The following is a 24,754-nucleotide window of genomic DNA, read 5'->3' as shown; positions in this document are numbered from 1 at the left end:
AAATTAAAGTTGTGTGGAATCAAGCTCCTTTAACTTAGGGTAGACTCGGAGTCCCTCAGTGGAGACGTATAGCCAAGGGTTAAGCAATAAGTACTGGATTATGGTTGAAAGAGGCCTAAGTCACCCTTAACATGGTGTAGGCTTGAGTCTTATATGAGCTAAAGACATCAAACAATTTATTTTTTAAAGTAAAGATCCAGTTTGTCGTATTTAAATGCGAATAACCTTCATATCAGAGTCTGATAATTTGCTATAATATTGTGTTTTGGTTTATTAACCTCTACAACATTTATCATATACAATAGTAAACATGATGAACGTAATATCTCTCCTATATATAGTTTCAATTGAACACTCGTGACATAAACAATACAATGTTTATTGCATTATATGTACCTATACTTTGATATAAGCCCAGATGACATTGCTATAAAAGATGGTCCTTATGAGTCGGATAAAATGTATCCGTTTTATAACTACCCTTCATTTTTAGTTGTCAATCTAATACTACTTTGAATGTGGGTACTTTTAATGCTATTGATATTATTGAAAGTCGTGTAGTTGATAAAGGTCTACTTGCGTTTTGATCTTTTGTTTGAACTTATATTTGGTTTGAAAGATATATGTGTACGTCTAATTTCTGTACTATACGTTTCTATCTTTAATTGCTTGTCTATTTATCTAATTGGTAGTTATAAGTTCTAGATATACGATTGTTTATCGTATATCAAATGAATTAACTAATATTTATATGTAACAAGTGTCATAATTATTATTGAAATCTATTAATCCATTGCTTATCATGTAATATTACGTTGTACTAAAATTTATAACCAATAAAATATAACTAATAACGTCGGTTATATACCCCGCTATGTACCAATGTGTTTTTCGATTTCCGATTTACATATGTACATTTATCCGACGTTCTTACGGTGAAGGAAAACATCGTGATGCAACCTGCACATATCTGAGAAGAAATTCAAAGATATGTGTGAAGTCAACCAACCCGCACTTGGCCAGCGTGGTGGCTATGGCCTAATCACCCTTAACTTGGGTAGGTTCCGAGCCCCTCGGTGGGGACGTATAGTGAGCAGATGATGATGGACGTCGGTTACCTATAAAATCGATATAGCTTAATCATACTTCTTACTAATATTACAAAATGCGAATGTTTTGATGTATGGATGCATGAATGTTTGTTTGAGGAAGGAAGGTACCTTCGGAACGACTTAACGGATCTCTTTGAAATATAGAACACAATCTGGAAGAACACATAGGTTACTTATTGTTTTTTTTTTTAATTCGGCGAAGACGAAGTCGCCGGTGACAGCTAGTTTAATATAATTTTACTTTGTTACTGAACTACGTGTATATTTTAATAATTCTCAAGTTATTGCAACCCAACGGGGAAAAGAGGGTATCATAGAGTTCTGAAAGTTATAGAGAGATATCAACGTCAATTCCTCCTCTTATAAGTATCAAGGTTATTTCATTGCGAAATAATTACGTAAAATGAATACGATAGTGACTGCGTAGACATATGTTTGAACAATACAGAGCCGAGATAAAGCGAACATGATTCAGCTCACAGTGCGCTCATGTGACCGTGGTGTTTTATTATTATTTGTAGTCAATGCATTATCGCAACATCCCATGTTATAATTGTATCAATGACTTTATTTACGCTTATTATTTTAATGAACCATATACGAAATGTTTCTGTTTGTTCAACTTGAAAGTTTTGCAGATTTTAATTGTTGATTCTTATAAAATACTAGCTGTCGCGCGCGACTCCGTTCGCGCGGGATTAAAAATAGATGTTGGTCGATTCTCAGACCTACTCAATATGCTCATAAAATTTCATGAGAATCGATCAAGCCGTTTCGGAGGAGTATGGGAACGAAAATTGTGACACGAAAATGTTATATATAAGATTTGTTTTGTCTAAACAAACAAAAGGATTTGCGGAAGTATTATGTGTTTTGATTATTTAAATTTCCTTTTCTGATAAAATTCTCGAATTATTTTTATTGTGTTACGTCAAAAATATCTTATAATTTGTATTGAAATGTACATTTTTACTATATTTAATTACATACCTCGACAATTCTATTAAACTAGGTAATAAATGTAAATAATAAAATCCTATAATGTTTTATATAAAAGGTTTATTACTATTCTTTATAGTTTTATGGCTATTAAGTCTTACTTATATTGTAAATGCGAATGTTTTTTTTTTATATCATAAGGTGGCAAACGAGCGAGCGACCACCTGAAGTCGCTAAAATAGCTAAGTGACCGTTGCCCATAGACATACGCAATTGCATATGCGTTGCCTACATTTAATCGACGGAGGAGAGGATGCACAGAAAGAAAAGATCTTCCCTTCCCATGCATCCTCTCATCCGGAAAGTCCACTTCCACTTCCCATCCTTTCCTTATGAGAAAAAGGGTGGGAGGGGAAAGAAGACTAAATTAGGCCTCCGGGACGCACACTCATCAAACGAAACGCGGAATTGCTTCCACTTCACGCCTGTCTTCTGTGTGGTCGTGGTATTTCACCGGGCGAGCCGGGCCGATTCGAAAATGTTTGGATGGATGAATGTTTATTTTGCTTAAAATGCTCTTGTATAAATGTTTCGTCAGTGGAAACACAAGGTAATAATGTTCCATTATCTTATATTATCTTTCAAAGTAACTGCATGGGGCAAACGCGTGAAATGACGCATTAGAGTGGTTTTTTTATCTGATAAAAGGAATTAGTTTCGTTGAATGATTTAAAGTATTAGAGAAGAAAGAAATTGTTTTTAATTGTTTACATAATTTAATCATTACAGCAATAGATCTGTTTGATTTTTACGTAGTGTATTGACCGTGATAACACAGTTTTGGTGCAATCTTTGATAAATATTTCGAATATTTTTTTTTATAACATAAGGTGGCAAACGAGCGAGCGGCGACCTGAAATAGTGAAGTAACCGTTGCCCATAGACATACGCAATTGCATATGCGTTGCCTACCTTTAATCGACAGAGGAGAGGATGCACAGAGAGGAAAAATTTTCTCTTCCCATGCTCCTCTCATCCGGAAAGTCCACTTCCTCTTCCCATCCTTCCGTTATAAGCAAAAGGGTGGGAAGGGAAAGAGGACTAAATTAGGCCTCCGGGACGCACACTCATCAGACGAAACGCGGCATTGCTTCCACTTGACGCCTGTCTTATGTGTGGTCGTGGTATTTCACCGGGCGAGCCGGGCCGATTCGTGCGAAGATGTTGAAGCGGGCTCTACCACTGTTAGTTAGTTAATATCCTTATACAAATAATTCATTCAACTAAGAAAAAGTAATGTTACTTATTACGATTTGATAGTATTTTCTTTACGGATGCAGCTGTACAAATAAATTGGTTTTAATGGTATTTTATATGTAGATTTTCTAATTATTCTTTCGTTCTGAAATTCTTATCTTACTAATAATATAAATGGGAATGTTTGGATGGATAGATTGTTTGTAGGTATCTCCAGAACAGATACATGGATCTCGGTAAAATTTGGCATAGCTTGTAAGAACACAAAGGCTACCTATAAAAGTTTTTTAAATTTTACGCAGATGGAGTCGCGACAACAGCCAGTTAGATATACAAATAAATTATTAGTTTTCATTTGACATTTTTTTTTCTGGATAAAACTTTTATTGCATTTTTACTAGATGTAACATTTCATATTAATGTTTATTAGTAATTAAATATTCAGGCCAAGTTCTCCAGACATAGGGGAAAAAGTGCTGAGGGTCTCGGCCTTGGTGTTGACTTCGCAAACACGATCAGTTCTCACGTCAGTCTGCGTTATCGTTCGCGGAAAATATCGTAGAAAATCATTAAATTTCCACTAACAGACTATTCCTATACTTGTATTAAAACGAAATTAAAAATTAAACAAAAATTTTATTATCCCTGCTCTAGTTTTATTAAGTAAAAAGTAACTTTTTTGAAAATGTGAGCAAAGTTTCATGAAGATGTAGACAGTTCGCGGGAAAACTTAGCAATTAAACAATTATAATTTATCGTTTGAATTCTATATCTATTTCGAGTGAATTCAATTATAACAAAACAAATTCTTTTGGAAAAATAACTCGGAACATTAAGACCGTATCAACATAACATTAATGTAGCATTTTTACAATTTAATTATGTTTTAAGAATATATCGTGAAGTTTTTCAAGCTAGAAAAATTATCACGGCTAAAAATAATAAACAAATATAAATTCGTGAAATCATGTTTTGCCAATTTTATTATAATTTTCGTCGCATTTGCTATAATTTTCGTTTATTAGTCTTGCACGAGTTAAATATATCGACACTTAGAAATGATCTACGTAAAATATTGTATATAGGATAGATACCAGCCAGCAATAAAATTATCTAACCGTTGTTAAGATTAAAAAGAAACATCTTTTTAATTAAAAACATCGATTAAAATCGGAAACTGTTATTTGTTTATCGATTTAAATAGACCAAATGTTCTGTATTTAAAAATTAAAAGAGGAAATAAAATTCGTGATTATTTCAATATCACTCGTGACTTAAATCTGGTCTAGAATATGAAAATAAAGAAGTGGCCTAAGACGGTAATTTCTTGCGGATACGTAATTATTGCGGCGCAAAGAATACATGATCACTTCCATAAAATTTAAATCAGGTGGCAATCAAGTCACATGCCTCTTGCTATCAGAATATTTAACTATTACATAAAACGTTTGACAATTTCATTCAATTATACGCATTTTGAAGCGTAAAAATTATGTAGAATAGTGAAATATATATTTTATTGCGTTTAATAAAATAAAGCCGAACGTGGATTCTCGAGAGTTTAAATGACCACGATGTTTTTCTCGCTTCTAGAGGTTTCTTTCTTACCTGAGTTTCTCGGTTAAGGTCCTCCATCGGGACCTGACGTTCTTATTTATCCACGTTCGACTGTACGGGTGACGTTTATTGTATATTTGGAATAAAAAAAACTTAGTAAGTAACCTATGTTTCCTCCAAGAATATGCTCTACATCTATGTTATACCTTCTTACAAATAACCATCTTTCCATCCATGTAAATATACGCATTTTTAATATTAGTAAGGGTAGTCATTTAAAAAGGTAAATATTTGTATCTGGCACATCATAAAGTGGCCAATTCTAAAATCTATTCACGACATATCTAATAATTAAAATTGTAACCAATAGGTATATAAACTAACAACTTTATACTTTTGTTTTAAATAGATACGGCGATATTCGATTTCGTAATTAGGACAACGGCCGCATTTCGTTAATATTCTTATTTCGTTTGGATTTATTTTTAAAATGTTTTATTTCAACCAAGCATTTATAGTTGCCAATGCTGACTTGGATTCTATAAACTATGGCTTAAGTGCATTCGCAATATCAATATGCAATACTAGCTGTCGTCCACGACTCCGTCCGCGCGGGATGAAAAAAAAAACTTAATTTGTAGCCTATGTGTTCTTCCAGACTGTATTACATCTATGCCAAATTTCAGCGTGATCTATGCAGCCGTTCTGAAAATACTTTCAAACAAACATCCATCTAAACATTCGCATTTATAATACTACTATGGTTATTAAGATAGGCAATATTCATCCATCTCCTTTATGTATCTTGTTTATTGTAACTACATCGTCGTGTGCCGAAATTTGACTAAATATTTTTTGTTTTTGAACTTTACACGTACTTTTTAGAGAACTTTTAACCAAAATACCTATATGGTAATTATTAAAATTTTAAATAAAAGGTTAAATATGTAAATGTAAGTACAATGTGAACACACCTGATTGTTTTAAATTTTAAATTAAGCCCAACATTATCGCAAATATATAATATATTTACCTATCTAACCGTGGTTTCTGAGAACAAAATTTTTGAATAAAAACATATCGTCATCTCTATCATTATCTATGATAAAATAGAGACAACAATATGTCTTTAACGGGGATTATGATCATAGAAACCCACGGGAAGTCATGGTAAAAGGGGAGATTGTTTAATACGAAATATACAACTTAAAACTCAAAAACACGAAAAATCTATTATTATGGAACACAGGTAGACCTTTAAACTGTAGATTGTTAGGAAAATCATCGTTAAAAAACAATTACATTAATTCTAGATATAATAAGAGTTTTAGACACTAAAACTTTTTAATCCGTATATAACAAAGGCTGCAAAAACCAAGTAAAGGATACTTTTAAATACGTTATTGAATTTGAAGACGAACTATTGTCATATTTTTGAAACTACATAATTGATATATACGTTGCTTCAGTTATTACCGTTGAATAAAAGAAAATCCTGAAAATACGTGTGCCGTGAGTTTGCGCGGGAATATGTCCATATATGCTAGCGACATTAATTTCGCGCCAGTCCAAGACTTCCCGCAATAAGCGGTTGACGCGTCGTTTTTTAAATGCGTGCTCTTTCACGCAAAAATAATATTTTATTTTCATTATTTTAAATATGCATATAATGTGATAAATATTAGATAGAATAATCAAATTCCTGTGATATTGTGAAGAACTTTAAGTGTATTTAGAAAAATGTCGGAAGAAAAGTAAGTATTTTTTAATTATTTCATGTTCCTTACTTTTAAAACTTTTTTTTAAGTAATTAAGTTTTCAAAATGTGTGTTTAACAGTAAAAATTCTAATCCTTTTTAATAATAGAACTAAGTGACGTGTTCTTAATTTTATGTAATTTACCTTTTGTTATGTAAATTAATTTTTATCTATGCTCGTGCCATCTCTATTGTTTATATTAACATTACGATTAGAAAACATATTGGACCATTTTTAACGTAAATATTTTGTAATCACCTTCTGGCCTAGTAACTATTTATTATTTACAATATATTAACGTCTAATTTAATAGGTTAGAATTTTATTACACATATAAGTTTCGTCAACAAATATAATTTGTTAAAATATTTTCGTTCAAAGATATAGTAAAAATGTTATTAAAACGAACCCAATGAAATAAGTTAAAAATGCGTATAACTAGATTTTAATAATGTTAGTTAAGGTGTTATTATTATTTATACGTTAATAGCGCATATAGAAAAGGAAAGAATAGTTTCCACATGATAAGCAAAACATCGTTAATATTTGCACAGGATCGATGACCTGTCTAATTTTGGTGAAAGTAACACAAATACAATTTTAATATAATACCATTCACGTTTCTATGTTTCCACTAAACAATATAATCGTTCTAAATTGGAAATAACAATTATAAAAAAAAATAATCGAAGAAATCAATAATCATTAATAGAAATTATTCATTAATAGAAGAAAGAAATGGTCTGTCAGTACCGCGCCAAATGGAGGTCCGTGGTCTCTGCCTACCTCTGAGTTACGGGCGTGAGTTATGTTGTGTTTGTTGGTTTTTGAGCGACCTAATTTCTTCCAATATAATTAACCGATTTTAAATAGACATTAACAGTGTTTTTAATTACTCTATTACCATTGATAAGTAACGTAGAGACAATGTTAATGTCAACACCAAAAGTGGTGTTATCCACTTTTTTCATAAAATTCGGGGTTACTTTTCGGTTAATAGTATTATGGATTCAAGGTTGTTTTCATAAGTTTTCCACTAGAGGAGGAAGAAAACAAAAGTATTTCTTCGATGTTTATGGTCTTACAAACTGTTTAAATTGTACTGTAAAATAAATTAGATTTTTACTATTGTTAAATCAATTCTGTAAACGTGATATTGAAATTCTGAAGGAAATACGTTCTACTACCGAAAAATTCATATAAAATGTTGTTATCTCTCTCGTTTTCGTTGCAAAACATTGAGACAATAGCGGGTTATTCTGTGACATGTGCAAATGAATACTTTTGTGTCCATTCAAAGTAGCCAAGTTAAAACAAAGCGTTACGTAAGAATAATCATTGTTAATCAACAAAAGGAATACAAAAAAACCTTGACGCCCTATAATGTAAAGAGTATTTGCAAATGAAGACGTCACAGGAACACACAAGGAATTCCATTATATGGCTGATAAACCATAAGTTTTAGAACCTACATTAAAAGTAACGTTTTACAAGAACACATAGGACAGCTTAGGTTACATACGCGCTATTTATGGTACATTATTTAAAAATGTGCCTAGTTTATTTTAGCCGATTTTTGCAAAGAATTAAACGTATACTTTACTCTCTGTTAGTACCTGAAAGTGCAACTACAAAACTATCTTTTACTTATTTAACTCAAATACGCATCCTGTACCAAACCGTATTAAATATCTTACACGTGGTTAGAGAAATTACATATTATAACGGAAATATATTTCCTTTGCCCTCAAAAAATTCTACGATGAAATGAAATCTATTAAACGTGATTCCATAACAACAAATATGGAGCTTTGGAATTGAAGCAATAAAGCACTTCTATCATTTGCTTATGGTTGTAAATTGCCTGACTATATCTCTTCATAACAGAAGCAGCGTTTGTTATCCAGCGACATCCTCACTTATCTATATTTACGCTTTTTTTATACTCGCCAGTTATTTCGCATCCCAAATGTAGTGGTTATCAGAAAAATGGTCAATATTTATCAATTTAACGCATTAGGAGTCATTGATAACGCATTGAATTTAGTTCTTTAAATTCAGTCAAGTTGTTTAGACTAATAAAGTAGACACAACCTCCAAAATCTTTCTTCATCAGTTGATAGACGAAGTTCCAATAGCCAAACTATTGGAACTTAAGGGTACGGACGAGAAGTTCGAATCTTGACCTGGCCTAGCAAAACCAATAGCTTAGTTTTTTACAAGAAACATCAGTAAATTTCAATATACCTGAATAAATAAAAAAGGGATGGACAAAAGGCTTCCGAATATACGTTCGTCCTCTTATCCATGATTGGATTAGAATTGGCTTGTATTTAAAATGTATTGTTCTGTATACCTAAGTTTAGTGGTGGTAACAAAAGTCGGTGTCATTTTTCCAAAAACTGCACAATTTAGTAACAAAAACTGGTACTGAATGCCAAGTGTACAGTGACATAAAGCGTTAGTAACACGGTGACAAGGTGAAGGCGTCTGGCAAGGCTCCAACATCTTTCATATGCAGCCACACTCCGACTGCGTGCAACGGTTATTGACTTGTTTGGTTTGTTCAGCTTCTATTTATAAACAATACCTCAAGATAAGGAAAAGTTAATAATTTAATACACAAGAAACCCGAGTACAACCCTGTAACACTTTAGAAAAAATACAAATTTAATGAAAGCGATAAAATCAATGGAATAGGTAACACAGATCAGAAGAGAACGTGCATATCGTGCTTAAATTCCTTCTAAAACATTGCTCTCCTGTAAGTCCTTCAAGAAGCGAGCTTATCACCGTCTCAAAGGCCGGCAACGCATCTGCGGTTCTTCTGCTTTTGTTGATGTCCATGGGCGTCGTTGAACATCTCGATGTTCCCGCTGCTCGTTTGCCCCCTTCTGTTATAAAAAAAGTCGGAAAAATTGCCTCTAGTTTGAGACATGCAAAATAATCATTTCATCATCGATATTTGCCTGGACTGGAAAATATTTATTTTAAGTTGTTTTCCGAAAATAAGTATAAACAATTGCCAAAAGAGATGTCACGATATTTCTTCTAAAAACAAATAACAATATAGATTTCAATGCTAATGGAATAACGTTTGCTAGTTTCGGTTACATAAGTATGTACTAATTGCCATAATTTGGCAGTATCATAACTGTTTTGATTTTCATAACTCCCGCCAAAATTGGAAATCATCGACTTCTATTTTTGGAATCAAAGTTTGTCAATAAGAAAGTATATTGAGTCAGATTTTATTTTATAATTAACTATACTATTAGAATTACTTTATTAATATTTCTGTAATCGTATGTGGCCACAAAAAATATTACCAGTTACGTCTATGTTCTCTCATTTAAGCGGAAAATGGTCACTAACAAAAGACAAATAGCATATAATCACAAATAACAAAAGAAATGCAAAATAACTTATTCATAACTACTTTTCCATTTAACTTTGTATGATCTTCGTGACTTAATAATTATTTTCAACGGCTCCAAGTCCACTGAATAAAGATTTTCTTAAATAGATAAATAACTGCATCCTGCAGTAACTATCTTATCCTTTACTTTAGGGTACTTTTTGTCTTAATTTTGAACGAAGTAACGTGTACGTAATGATTGTATTCGAATCATCTTGATTCCGTCGAATTGTGTACGTCAAACTGTAATCAATTACCTCATTGTTAGCGGGGACGGTCTAATTATCTATGTTCTTGTCACAGCGGACCAGTCCAAACTTCTCTGACGGGAAGTTGAATGAGGATTACGTCAAAGGTACAAAGTCCCAATAATTCGTGCCAAGTACTTTTAACGAGAGAGAATTTTTAGGATATTTCCAACATATTTATATCGATCACTTCATTGTCGCGTTCAGTTTTCGACATCCCGAATTGGCGTGTTTCACGTGACCTGTCATTTTTTGTAGATTTTTTGTTTGTTTTTCTTGTCGAGAAAAAGAAAACATATTTATGTTTTTGTACAATTCTAAAGAAACGGTCATTTAAGAAAGAAAAGACTGATGATTTTTGTTTTTAAAATGTTGCCAGTATTTCAAAAATAAATCAAAAGTTATTGGCTGTATTTTTAAAAGGGACAAATTATCCACAATTAGGTAGTTAATACAATAATAAGGTGAATCGTCAGAACCGAATTACGTTTGAAATATGTGATATATTCACTCGCACGGTGTCTTTGACGATAAATTTACACTAATCTATAATTATTTATGTATAATTTACGATGTCTTTGAAACATTAATCTAGTCTATGGAGGTAGTAATCTTTATTTCTTTACGTGCCTTAATAAGGGAGTATACCATCATAGTAAGTCTGTACCCGTTAAATGCTATGACTGTACCAAAAAATTGATAAACCTAACATCACAAAACCCTATCATAATCGTGAACATTCGTTTGGCACATTGATAACATTAATTACTTTTAATTATAAAGCTGTTTTATTGTCTGCTATATTTACAATTACATAATTAATAACGTCTGTCTCGTTTACCATAAAGCACTGCTCTCTCTGCCAACATTTCGCAGTTTGCTATAAATATTTGCGTCTACGGATACGATGCAATCTGGATACTTTTAGATAATTCTGCATTTAATAGTGACATCTTTCGAAACGTAATCGAAATCCAAAGAAGTTAGAGATTATGTTATACGTATTTTTTTACATTGTCTCAAAATACCATTTGCTTAGAAATCGCTGTAGCCACTTGTATAACCAGTAATTTAAATGTGTTCGTCGTTTCATACGAACCGTTTGAATTTGTTAACACATTGTTCAACTTAACAGCCTTTATAGTGTTACTTTACATAAGAATTTATTTTTACTTGGATTTTTCATATATTTCAAACATGTTTACTAGACGAAAGGGTTATATGGGAAGCACAAAATGCAATGTTAACCTAGTCAAAGATGTTAATTTTACATATAAAAATTGCATTAAGATGGAAACCACACGTCACACGCTGCAGCTGCGTGCACAGACCATGTGGGTTCTCTTTTATCTTTATTATAATAAATAATGCCGCATAATGCAAGTGACAATTGATGAAGTTGTCACTTATCACGTCGACAACATCAATGGAACACGTCGCGGGCTTATGATTTGGAGTACTGTCACAGATAATAAAGGGATCAGGGATCAGTTAAGAGGTTAACAAATTCGATATTTGTTTTTATGACTATTATCTTACCGATACAGAGATCTGATAAGATACACTAATCGCCGTATTATTGTGTAAGTACAAATGTAAATATTAGATGCAATAAAAGAGAACAAAGAAATTGTCGTATGCTTTTGATAAAGTCATTTTATTTTTTATATAATTAACATCAAAGTCTGCTTCACTTAATGGAATCTAGCTATATAGAAACTTACATGTTTGTAAGTTTGTATGTTCGTATAACATGTCGAGTTGAACAAGTTTTATGTTAGAAACATCAGGGTAATCACGTGATAGAATTTTAATAGAAATATACCTTTAGAGTAGGCTTTATATACCAAGAATAGACATATATTCACAGTAATATAAAAGAAACCAGTTGAAACTAGATAATTATTACTAATATATTAATATAAACATAAATGAATTAATATCAATAGTTTAACCAGTTTCTACCGATATATTTATAGCTTGAGTGTATTATTATTTAGTTTTTGCATAAAATTCTTCAACTAATAAATATTTACTAACATTTATTACAATACTGACTGTTCCCCGTCCTCCGTCCGTCCGACTCCGTCCGTGTACAAATAAATCCAAACCTAATAAATAGCCTTTGTGTTCTTCTAGACTATGCTCTATATCTATGCCAAATTTCAGCAAAATCCGTACAGCCATTCCGGAGATACCTTCAAACAAACATCCATCCATCTAAACATTCGCATTTATAATATTAGTAAGATTTATACCCTTCATAAATGGTTTTATGTTTATTTATAAGCCAGTTATTTTATAATATTTTGCGTAAAAAATAAGTTGGATAATAAAATAAAAAATATAGCAATTAAGCATAGCATAATCGTATAATAGATTTATTAAACGCTTATAAAATTAATGCAAGTAAACAATACAATAAAATACTTTTTAATTATAAATTTAATGTATGAGTAAACTTATTCCATACAGATGAGAGTTAACAACAGATTCCGTAGTATGAATGTGGAAGAAGTGTGTCAAAATCGTGCCAAATGGCAATCTTTTCCTACTTGTCTGGGTTAAGGGGTATCATGGTTATAACTCACGAACACGTGGCATTTTAAGTGACATCATGGCTTTTATAAATTTATTTTCAGTGTCGTCATGTGAATGATGAAAAATACGTGACGACCACAATAAATAAATTTATGACGATATTAACATTTTACTGCATTTCTAAAAAGAAAACCTTCATATTTGTGGTTAAAACTAGAATAGAGAGATATTTAGCGAATGGGACGATTGCTTTAAATATGATGGATGGTTGTCATCTAGTAAGTTTGCATCTCCTTATATTTGTCTTTTGAACTTATTGCTTCCGTCTCTGATAGATCCTTTGACATAGTTATGTAGCAATTTTATAAAATTAACAAGTAAATTCGAGTGAATCCAATAATATTGGACAAAATACGCAACGAATGATATCTCAGTCTTCAAAATTGAATAAGCAGTTGTAGGTATAGAAGATTCGTGGCCTAAAATATTTCTATCCAGTCCGGTTTTGAATTCATATGGCTGCATAATTCTCGATGAAATTTGGTAAAGATTCATAACACAGTCTGTAAGAACAATTCCCGTGGCATACGTTTGGTTTACATATTGACTCGATAACTTTGCAACAGTTTAACAAATCTAATTGAAATTTGGTACAGATATAGAACATAGTCTCGAGTAACGCGTAATTTTCACCTTTTTTTAAATTCTGCACAGACGAAGTAGTGGGTAAAATCTAGTGTTAACATCATCTAAATTGCCCACTTAACTCCATCGTGCTGCTGTTTTGTTTACAAATGTCTGAGTACAAATCGGTCATTAGCATTATCGAGCCTTGAACATTATGTTGTTTATTAGCGATTTTGTATTGATAATAGTTCGTTTCACCGATATGCCTGTATTTTAAATTAAACGTTTTGTAAACCAATTCGAATCTAATCTTGTTACTACACTGTATATCAATAACACTAATAATTAATAATGATTGTTATTTTTTAAACAATCGAAACTATCTTAAACGATCATGTTAAAACTAAAGTGACGAAAACTAGACTTTATTAATACAGGTACCATATCATCGTCATCAGCTCACTATATGTCCCCACCGAGGGGCCTACCGAAGCTCTGAGCCTACCCTAAGATAGGGGTAACTAGGCCATAGTCAATCACGCTGGCCAAGTGAGGGTTGATTGACTTCACACATATCTTTGAATTTCTTCTCAGATATATGCAGGTTGCATCACGATGTTTTCCTTCACCGTAAGAACGTCGGATAAATTTACATATGTTAATCGAAAAACACATCGGTATTCGATTCGAATCCAAGACCTGCAGATTCCAAGTCAAGTGCTTGACTCCTGAGCCACCGACGCTCCAGGTATCATATACTTTACTCAATTTATAACAGATGTCTTTTGAATTTTGTAAACTCTACTTCGAACCTTGGTTAAAATTACTATTATACTTCTCTTTTAATATCATTTAACTCGTACATCAGCAGTCGCACGAGACATCCACATTACCTATCTTCCACATACACTTTCATTATTCACAACTAAAAGTATTAATTAACGTTATCACAGGACGCAGAGTGACTGCACGTAATTACTATCTTGTTTACTGTCCACTTAGTGCGCGTTAATTGTAGTCATGAAACAATTACCTACAAAATAAAACCAAAAATCCTACATTTTCATTAAAATGAATATTCGTTTGTTTTTATTGCTTACTTCACATTCATTTATTCGTATATAAGAACATATGTTTACTGATAAAAGAGTTTAACCAGTTTTTATGTTAATATGCCATGATACATAGGTATCATCATAATTAACCTAAACTAAGTTAGATATGTCTAGGTCATAGTCATCTTTATTGCAACGAGATGCTTTGTAAATCGAAAAACAGTACATGGCGAGACTCAAATCCGAGACATGCAAATTACTAGTGTTTAACCTCTAAGCTTACGACGCTCCTCTTGTCGATTTTGATATTTGAGATGTCACTCGATTTATTCATCTCCGGAGTATTTTAGAAGTCAGTAGTGACAGCGGATCATGTTATTTTTTAAAATATATTAACTGCAATTTACTTTTTTACGTACAAGAAACCTTTTAATGTTTCAATAACTTCATAATATTATAATATTAGACCTTCTTTAATATTTATATGTCTTATTAGCATTCATAATATAACGAGAGGAAAATGACGGTGAAGTTTAAATTCATTATCATTAATTATAAGTTACAGTTTTCATTTAATTATATGGGAGTATGATGGTATTTGCACAATTTATCATTGTGTCATGGTCAAATGTATTAAGCAAATAAAGTAAACACGGTGAAACATATGTACTAGATGTCGACCGCGACTCCGTCCATGCGGAATTTAAAAAAAGCTTAATTAGGAGCCAATGTTCTTCCAGGTAATGTTGTACATTTATGTCAAATTTCAAAGAGATCATTTCAACCGTCCTGGAGATATCGTCATATTATATAAACATACGCTTTTGTAATATTATTAATAGTAAGATGTACGTATTTATTACGAAACATTTTATAACAAAAGACATCAACAAAGTAAGTAAACATTACAGATCTGAGAGATTATAATATCTGTTTCATTTTGTATTTTTCCAATGAAAAACAACGCTAAATGAAATGTGGACGACTAATTGTGAAATTAGATTTTACAACAGTTATAAAAAATAAGTTTACTTGTTGAGTATAAATTAAATGATGCAAGATACACTTTAAAATCTACACTAGATAATTTTTGATAATTATTATTTACATTATTTTATTCTAGATGTAATCTTTCGTAACATTCGAATGTTAAAATATGACAATTCTTTTTTACTTGGTTCTGTTTGAAAAGACTATAAATTGAATAAAAATTACTTTATTACTTTGTCTTATAACTAAAGTGAATTTTTCTTTTACATATTTGACTTATAATTTGTCGTGTTCTATTCGTATTTAGTTTGTAAGATCTAGGTCATGGTTTGGTTCTTACATTGTTACTTTATTTTCCTTTAATATTATCTATTCAGGTGCTAATTTTAATAGCGACAACCTGGATTCCGTTGTCCTTTGTCTTTATCGATAGGGAAAATAATCACGGCCTTTTAAGAATTATACCAACAACGTGATTGGCTTTTTCCGGACGTTTAAATTACGGTATAACGTCTAGGTTAAAATGCCTTAAATTTTGTTCATAGCAAATTCACTAATATGAGATTTTGATTAAAAATTTGCAAAAAAAAATGACGTGATTAAAAGTGCAATTTTGAATTAGGAATTAAAAAAATTATACCACACATTACACTTTATTTTAAACAATTAACGTTTGTGAGGTCAAATAATCGCTATTATGATAAATCGATAACCCCTCGTCTTATGACAACCTCTTTAGATATCTAAATGAATTATTCATTGAATAAACAATGTACTAAACAATAGAGCGTAGAGTTGTTTGTTAATAAAGATGTTTGTGCATCGTACGATAAACGAATTTATTGATAATCAATATGTTTTACACAATTTTTTTATTTTTCTATTATTTTTTTACCGAATTTCAAATGTTCATTAATTGTAAGTCTAAGAAAGTAGGTTTGTAGATAAGATGTTATTTAGACATATGTTTTTTACATTAAATGTTTTTATTCTTTAGGAAGGATTCAACGCCTTTTGTCAAGAATGGCAACACAGCGATTATCACAAAGACCGTACTACCCGAGAAGCCTCAGAAGCCCAGTAAAGCTGGCAGAGGGAAGGCCTTCAAGCAAGTGTTGGCTTCCTTCATAGCGAACATTGGTACTGTAAACACGGGTATGGCTTTTGGATTCTCCGCCACCGCGCTGCCTCAATTGAAGAGTCCTGATTCCAGTATACATATAAATGATGATCAGGCCAGTTGGATCGGTAAGATATTAATTAATATATTAGATATTAATTCTTAAGGGACGCGTCCATCATCCGCGCCGCCCGCATCGAAAGATAGAGCAAATCCATTTAATCCTTGCGTGCGATGCGTCCGGAACGGGCCAGTAGACGCGTACTTTTAATCGTCCCTAGGAGAACAAATTATTATGCCCAAAATATTATAAATGCAAATTTCTGGATGGATGGATGGATGTTTGTTAGAATGTACATCCAGAACATAGTGTGGTAGAACACATAATCTACGCCGGATTAAAATGCAATGTTCCAAAATTGACAAGACATAAATTATTTGTTATAAGTTTTAATAATTTTAATAATCTAGTAGAAAGTTGATTATCCTTTTATAACATTCAAAAGCCTAGGTTACTAATATTATAAGATATTCTTTATCTAGTTAATATTATAGATAACAAATACTAATAAACATTACAATGTATCACTTCACGCGTCTTATAGACATATCATTATGTTATAAGAATTTAATAATTAGAAACAGTCAATGTAATAATCTATTATGTACTTGTTATCTAAATCATTAATTTTAAGCTGATTAAAATTACGGATCTATAAACTTTCTAATTTATAATATTTAATAGCTTTTAATTAACAAAGATAAGCTACTTTTCCGATCAATCTGAAGGATATAATATTGGTATATAAACATACTAGCTGTCGGCCGCGATAACGTCATCACGGAATGAAAAAAACACTTAACTAGGAGCATAAGAGTTTTACCAGACTATGCCAAATTTCAACAAGATCCATGCAGCCGTTCTGGAGATACTTTCAAACAGACATCCATACATCCATCTATCTAAACATTAACATTTATAATAGTATGATAACAAGAATATGATACATGGGTCCAATCCGATGAGGGAGAGCCATAAACAAGAAACAGAACAGAACAAGAATATGCATTGGTTCCAGCTAGTCTTAGCGCTGCAGGCACACCTATAGGCTGTATCTTGAGCGGTTACCTGATGGACTCCATCGGGCGACGTCGTACGCTCATAATCACAGAAATACCTCTCATCCTCGGCTGGATACTCATCGCAACAGCACAGAATGTTCCTATGATTTATATTGGTAAGGATATCTGAACGGCTAACTATCTTCTTGGTTTATCTCAACAAAATGAAGCACTTTTATCAACCACTTTTAATACAATTGTAGAAAAATACAAATTTGATAAACCTACATTGCAATCTTAAATATTTGTAGTACATGGACATAACTTCAAGCTGCTAAAAACGATTTTCCCACGACAACAGACCTCAACCGCTTGAAGTTGACAACTAAAAGTACTCATACCTTGACTGCTGGCTCTTTAACCAGTTTTTATTTTTCTAACCAACTTTTCCAATGAACAAATAGCTGCATCCAGACTAAAAATTATGGTACTAATTTTGCAGGAAGATTGCTTATTGGTTTCGGTTCTGGTATGGTTGGTGCGCCGGCGCGCGTGTACACTTGCGAGGTGTCGCAGCCACATCTACGCGGCATGTTGGGGGCGCTGGCGTCGGTAGGCGTGTCTACTGGGGTGCTAATACAGGTTGGTGCTTTCTTCCATGGGTTTCCATTATTGGAACACCTGTATAATATCTTGCTATCTCTGTTTTTGACACCAAAATGATAGAGAAGAGAATATGACTCTATAAATGTGATATACCAGTAAAGACAAACATTACAAATGAAAACCATTAATTACTTTAGACATTTGTGTGGTATGATTGAAGTAACCGTTGGTTTCCGAGACAAAAATCTCCGTTTAAGACATATTGTTGTCTTTGTTTTGTCAACTATAAGAACAGAAATGGCGATATTTTAGCCTCAGAACCCTACGGTAAGTGAGGTAAATTAAATCTCAGGGACCGTATAAAGAAATTACTAATGTCATGATCAATTTGCAAAGCTAATCTGTGCTATGTATATAATTTTCATAATACAAACATCACAATTTTTGACATAAGAATTCACACATTTGAAATAGTTATTACATACGCGGACATTTTAAAACGAATTATATATAAAAACATGTAAAAGAATACTTGAGAAGTATTTTTAATTTTACTTTAAGAACTACATATATGGGTTTTATAACATCTATTATGGGTTTAGAACAATGTCTAATATCGTGACATTTTATAATTGATAATTGTAAGGTAAATATTGATGCGTGTAAAATTAGATTATTCCTCAAACAAACACCGTCATTTGTCATTGGCTCGTGACGTCACATAACGCGATACACTCGTGATAAGGTTTGCTAATTTTATACATAATCATTTTAGACACGACATTTTTGCACAATATTTGAATATACTCAATAATAATTTTTATATAAATATTTATTCTTCATGGGAATTTTTCTCTTGATTAATAACGAAAATTGAGTTGAAAAATAAAGTAATTAGATACTTTAATAATACTCACAGCTAAAAAAGCGTCTTCTTCTTTCTCAGCCATAAGTCGCCCACTGCTAGGCATAGGCCTCCCTCAAAGATCGCCAAGATGACCGATCCTGTGCTACCAGCATCCAGGTCGCTCCCCCAACCTTGACCAGGACATCGGTCCATCTTGCGGGAGGCCTGCCCACGCCTCGTCGACCTAAAAAAGCTATCATCGTTAAAAAAAAATATTTCAAATATATGCTGCAGTCCATATTTTAGTCCTTTCTTAATACCTCTACTTTTTTCATAAGAAAAAGATGAAAGTGGTTTTTTTATGGGAGAGAGGACATACGGTAATATCCTAACCAATTTCTTCTTCGTACATATGTCTATTGAAACGCATTTGCAACCTTTTACATTCTACTATGTCTAGGGTCACTTGGTTATTTTAACAAAACCAAATGGTATGTTGGTTTGATACCGTCTAGAATATATATATTTATATTTCAGTATGTGATAGGCAGTGTGACATCATGGAACATCCTTGCTGGTGTAAGCGCTGTGATTCCTATCGTATCCCTGCTGGGTATGCTACTGGTGCCGGAGACACCAAACTTCCTGTTGCAACAGGATAAACGGGAACGAGCTGAGAGCTCGCTAGCCAAACTGCGAGGGTCTACCTGCGATCTGGATGAAGAAATACAACGGATGATAGCTTTCAAAGAGAAGAATCATGTTGAACCGTAAGTTTTTGTTCTTTTATCATGATGGTTTATTATTTAAAAGTGTTTTCGTTTGTGGCAATTGCATATTTTTTTTATGATATGTAAGTAGGAATATTGTCGTTTTAAAGTTAATTTAAAATATTCATATTCTATTATGTTATTTAATTTAGATAGAAAGGAATTAACTATGACCGTTATGTAACTTAAAGTAACTCCAAAATTTTTGAAATGACACTCTCTTGATCTCGGGTAATCTGTTAATATCTTTAGTCACTCACCGTTGTTTTCTGAGACCAAATTCCCCGTTTGAAACGTATTTTTCTCTCGGCTTTGAGAACTATAATGACATGCATGATGATATGTTTTATAGAGAGATGTTGGTTTCAGAAACCAACGGTAAGAGCGTGATAGTTTGCATTGAAGATAATATTATAGAAAAGCAAAACGATACTTATGTTATAATCATTTTGTTTACTATATTACGTTGTTTATTGTTCAAGGTATAACAAACAATTGTTTATAAGTTATTTACAATGAGTGGAATTGCGATATCACGATTATAGTTCGATTTTATTACTCTATCCATAAATATTTACGTCCCCTGTATGTCATAGTAAATTAAATAAACATATTTATTGTTTATTTCCACTGCCTAAACATGTTTGCAGTAACATATATCTCTGTTTATTCAAAGTAAATGAAAGGGACGATGATATATTTTAGGGTTCGTGTATTGTTAGTGGAAACCTACATTTATTTAAGTAACTCTTCTATGTCTTTTCCTTTGCAGTTTGAAGACACCCAAAGAAGTATTAAAAGCGCTAATGTCACCGTCAGCTTTGAAGCCATTTACTATTTTGGCTGTTTATTTCTTTATTTACCAGTGGTGTGGTGTTAATACTATTACATTTTATGCAGTCGAGGTGTTTGAGGTAAATAAAAATATGTTTATCAGAAGAAATACAAATTAAATTAGTTCCATATCGATTTCTAGAGATCTGAAACTCTTTCTTGTTGATATATTTCATTGTTTTAGATTAAATTAATGAATTCTTTGTTTTAAGACTAGCTGTCGCCTGCGACTCCGTCTGCACTTTCAGATTCCAGTGCCCTTCCAGACTATGTTATACACGTGTGCGAATTTTCATCGAAATCCGTTCAACCGTTTTGGAGATACCTTCAAACAAACAAACATCCATTTATCCATCTAGCTACACTTTCGCATATTAGTAAGGTAAACAGTAATATATTTAATTACAGGCATCCGGGGCTGCTTTAGATAAATACTGGTTGACAATCTCAATGGGTATTCTACGAGTTATTTTCACAGTAGTTGGGTGTATCCTGTGCAGAAAATGTGGCAGACGGATGCTTACTTTTGTCTCAGGTAATATCCCATAATCATTATCTGTCCGTTCATTTATATTATAAAAAAATATATAATACTAAATTAGTTGCTAATTGTAATCATAAAGTTAAAACTTGGGACGCTGTTTTATAGGTTAATATTGACAACTAACTTTCGATTTCTGAGCCCAAAATCTCTGTATAAAACATATCGTCATCCCATCTTTGACAAAACAGAGATAACAATATATTTTAAAAGATGATTTTGGTCTCAGAAACCCACGGTAAATGAATTAAATATTTTACGTATTTCAGCAATCGGATGCGGTTCTACTATGATAGTGCTATCAGTTTATATGTACCACGTCCAGTACTGGAAAGACAATAACATGCCGCCAGTCCACTCTTGGATACCAGTCGCCAGTATATATGTGTTTATGATCTCCTGTACCCTGGGTTATCTGATCGTACCCTGGGTTATGATAGGAGAAGTTTATCCTACACAGGTAATTGTTTAAAATTATTTTATTAACCTGATTCTCAGTATTTCTTTCTTCGTCGGTTCCATCAGTCATTTTATTTTCAATTTAAAAGTATTTTCCAAATGCTTATAAAGATTTTTATCCAGAATTAAAGACTGATTTTCTAAATCAAGCAACTGCTAGTCCTATTTGCAAGCAGTCACAAAGACTGATTTTTTGAAAATATCAGCAGATTTTTGTTAATTTACTAATATTTCTTGTACCATTTCAACTAAGCTCTAGGCTTGTGCTAGGACATGGTTTACGACAATAATCGAATGGCTGGATTCGAACCCCCGACCTTATGATTGGAAATCTATATCCTTAACCATTAGGCTATTGACGCTTCACTTGATAATGGTAGTACATCATATAAATAACCGCCAACTGGTGCAAAACGGGTTTCAATCATTCTATTATAATTGTAAAGCATTTCTTAATGTTTTTAGGTGCGTGGTGTTGTGGGTGGTATGACGACATGCGCGGCGCATCTGTCAGTATTCTCCGTGGTCAAGACCTTCCCCTTCCTGAAAGCCTCGCTAAATGACTACGGCGCGTTCGGTCTCTATGGTGCTATGTCGTTAGGAGGTAAGTTGTACTTTTATTTCGGGTTTTATCAGCGTGGAATTAAAATAAATCAATTAGCTTATGTGTTCTTCCAGGCTATGTTCTACATCTATGCCAAATTTCAGCGAGACCCATGTAGCCGTTCCGGAGATACATTCTAGCAAACATCCATATTAACATTTGCATTTATAATATTAGTAAAATAAGAAGCCATTTCGCTTTATCTAGTGTCTTGATGGTTTCCATCCTTTATCTATATATATCCTTATATTGTTTACAAAATGTTGTTAATAATTTTGTATTTAAACTATGTATCCCATAATAATTTTAAAGACACGAGTATTACTATGTTTTGTTTTTTTTACTAACTGATTAAGGATCGGAGCGTCGGTGGCTCAGTGGTCAAGCACTTGACTTGCAATCTGCAGGTCCTGGGTTCGAATCCCGCCATGTACCAATGTGTTTTTCGATTTTCCGATTTACATATGTACATTTATCCGACGTTCGTACGGTGAAGGAAAACATCGTAATGCAACCTGCACATATCTGAGAAGAAATTCAAAGATATGTGTGAAGTCAATCAACCCGCACTTGGCGAGCGTCTCCGAGACGTATAGTGAGCTGATGATGATGATGATGATTAAGGTATTAACTAATTTAAGGATAACCAAAGTATAAACTTAAGCGTGTAACTTTCAGGTATTGTATTCTTCTACTTTTTCCTACCTGAGACGAAAGGGAGAACTCTACAGGAGATAGAAGATTACTTCTGCGGCAGAACAAAGACGTTAAAGAAGAATAGCACACAGACGGCGTTACCTTGATGGGCAAAGAATTGTGATATATAGAGTTTACTCAAAGTATAATACAATATTGTTTAATTTACACAGGATGTATCACGGCGTTGTAGATATTTTAGGGTTTGTGTAACCCGTGGAACATCCTGTATAAGATTTTGATGTACAGTATAACAATTTACAATTGTAATTCGTTAGTATAATAATTGTTGTACAATTTCTGTATGTATAAAAGAGATTATTTTTTATATATATTGGAGTATTATTAAATAATACTTATTAGTAATAAATTATATTTTCTGAGTTATATCTATAGAAATAATAATTCAGATTGGTGCTAAATAAAATGAAACGCACAAGAATAATACTATTAAATTGAATTTTTAAATAAATTTGTATGAAAATTTTATATGAATCAAAAATTTTAAATATCGAATAAATGGATTTTGTTGTTTCTCAAGTTTCTAAAGAACCTTAAAGTCTATTTACTTTGCCGACTATATTGTAATTTAACTTCATGAAAAATATTATATAAAACATTCTTTCCCACTCAGAGTCCTTTCATAGTTATTTAAACAGTTTTTAGTGTATAATTACTCTAATTAATTAATAATTAACTTTAATTAGATTAAATAAATTAGTCACCAAGAGTTCCCTAGTACAATTAATTAAGAGATAGTTTTTTTTTAATTTAATGTTTATTCGTATAAATAAAAGTGATTAACAATAACTTTTGATTAGTGCCATTTAACAATTGTAGATATAATCTATAAGTTTATTTATTTAAGTTATATTTGTATTATAGATTGAAAAATATTCTGCATTTTTTGAAAGGCAGCTTAATGAATATTACTGTTTTAATAACATCAAATAACTTAAAAGCATTTATAAAATGTGATCAAAGTATTTGCTGAATCAAAGATTTCACGTAAACGTTCAATAAATAAATTACAAAAAAATTGTACCCAATGTTTTATTTCAAACATTTTTTTTGATATCATAAGGTGGCAAACGAGCGAGCGGCCACCTGAAATCGCTGAAATATCGAAGCGATCGTTGCCCATAGACATACGCAACTGCATATGCGTTGCCTACCTTTAATCGACGGAGAAGAGGATGCACAGAAAGAAAATATTTTCCCTTTCCATGCATCCTCTCATGCGGTCCACTTCCACTTCCCATCTTTTCCTTATAAGAAAAAGGGTGGAAAGGGAAAGAAGACTAAATTAGGCCTTCGGGACGCACACTCATCAGACGAAACGCGGAATAGCTTCCACTTGACGCCTGTCTTCTGTGTGGTCGTGGTATTTCACCGGGCGAGCCGGGACAATTCGTGCGAAGATGTTAAAGGAAGCTCTACCACTGTTAAAAATTGTTCACAATTGATGATTCGTTTTATACGAGTATCAAACAGACTTAAATTTGACAGTTTTTTTTAATAAGAAGTACACTTTAATCTAGATAAGGAGAATACAAGAGACCGTGATATCATCATCAACTATATGTCCGCATCTCGTAGTCTACCCTTAAGTTAACTTGGGGGTGATTATTCCATAGTCGATCACGCTGGCTCATTGCCGGTTGGTTGACTTCACATACTTCTTAGATTTGTGCAGGTTGCATCACGATGTTC

At 32.5% G+C, this 24,754-nt stretch overlaps 1 protein-coding gene across 1 annotated transcript; it reads left to right on the top strand.

Moving 5' to 3' along the window:
* The first annotated feature begins 6,418 nt into the window (after positions 1 to 6,418).
* Positions 6,419 to 23,396, top strand: ST5 (putative sugar transporter protein 5). The gene is made up of 10 exons (XM_013322723.1): positions 6,419 to 6,619; positions 16,500 to 16,750; positions 17,702 to 17,860; positions 18,187 to 18,326; positions 19,675 to 19,907; positions 20,680 to 20,821; positions 21,150 to 21,276; positions 21,552 to 21,742; positions 22,207 to 22,345; positions 23,024 to 23,396. The coding sequence occupies exons 1-10, from the start codon at positions 6,606 to 6,608 to the stop codon at positions 23,146 to 23,148; spliced, it is 1,521 nt and encodes a 506-aa protein (XP_013178177.1). The 5' UTR covers positions 6,419 to 6,605; the 3' UTR covers positions 23,149 to 23,396.
* Positions 23,397 to 24,754: the final 1,358 nt, after the last annotated feature.

The sequence above is a fragment of the Papilio xuthus genome, unplaced genomic scaffold (genome assembly GCF_000836235.2).
Source record: "Papilio xuthus unplaced genomic scaffold, Pxut_1.1 DF825928.1, whole genome shotgun sequence".
NCBI classification, from domain to species: Eukaryota; Metazoa; Arthropoda; class Insecta; order Lepidoptera; family Papilionidae; genus Papilio; species Papilio xuthus.
This window is presented reverse-complemented; position numbering and strand designations above follow the sequence as displayed.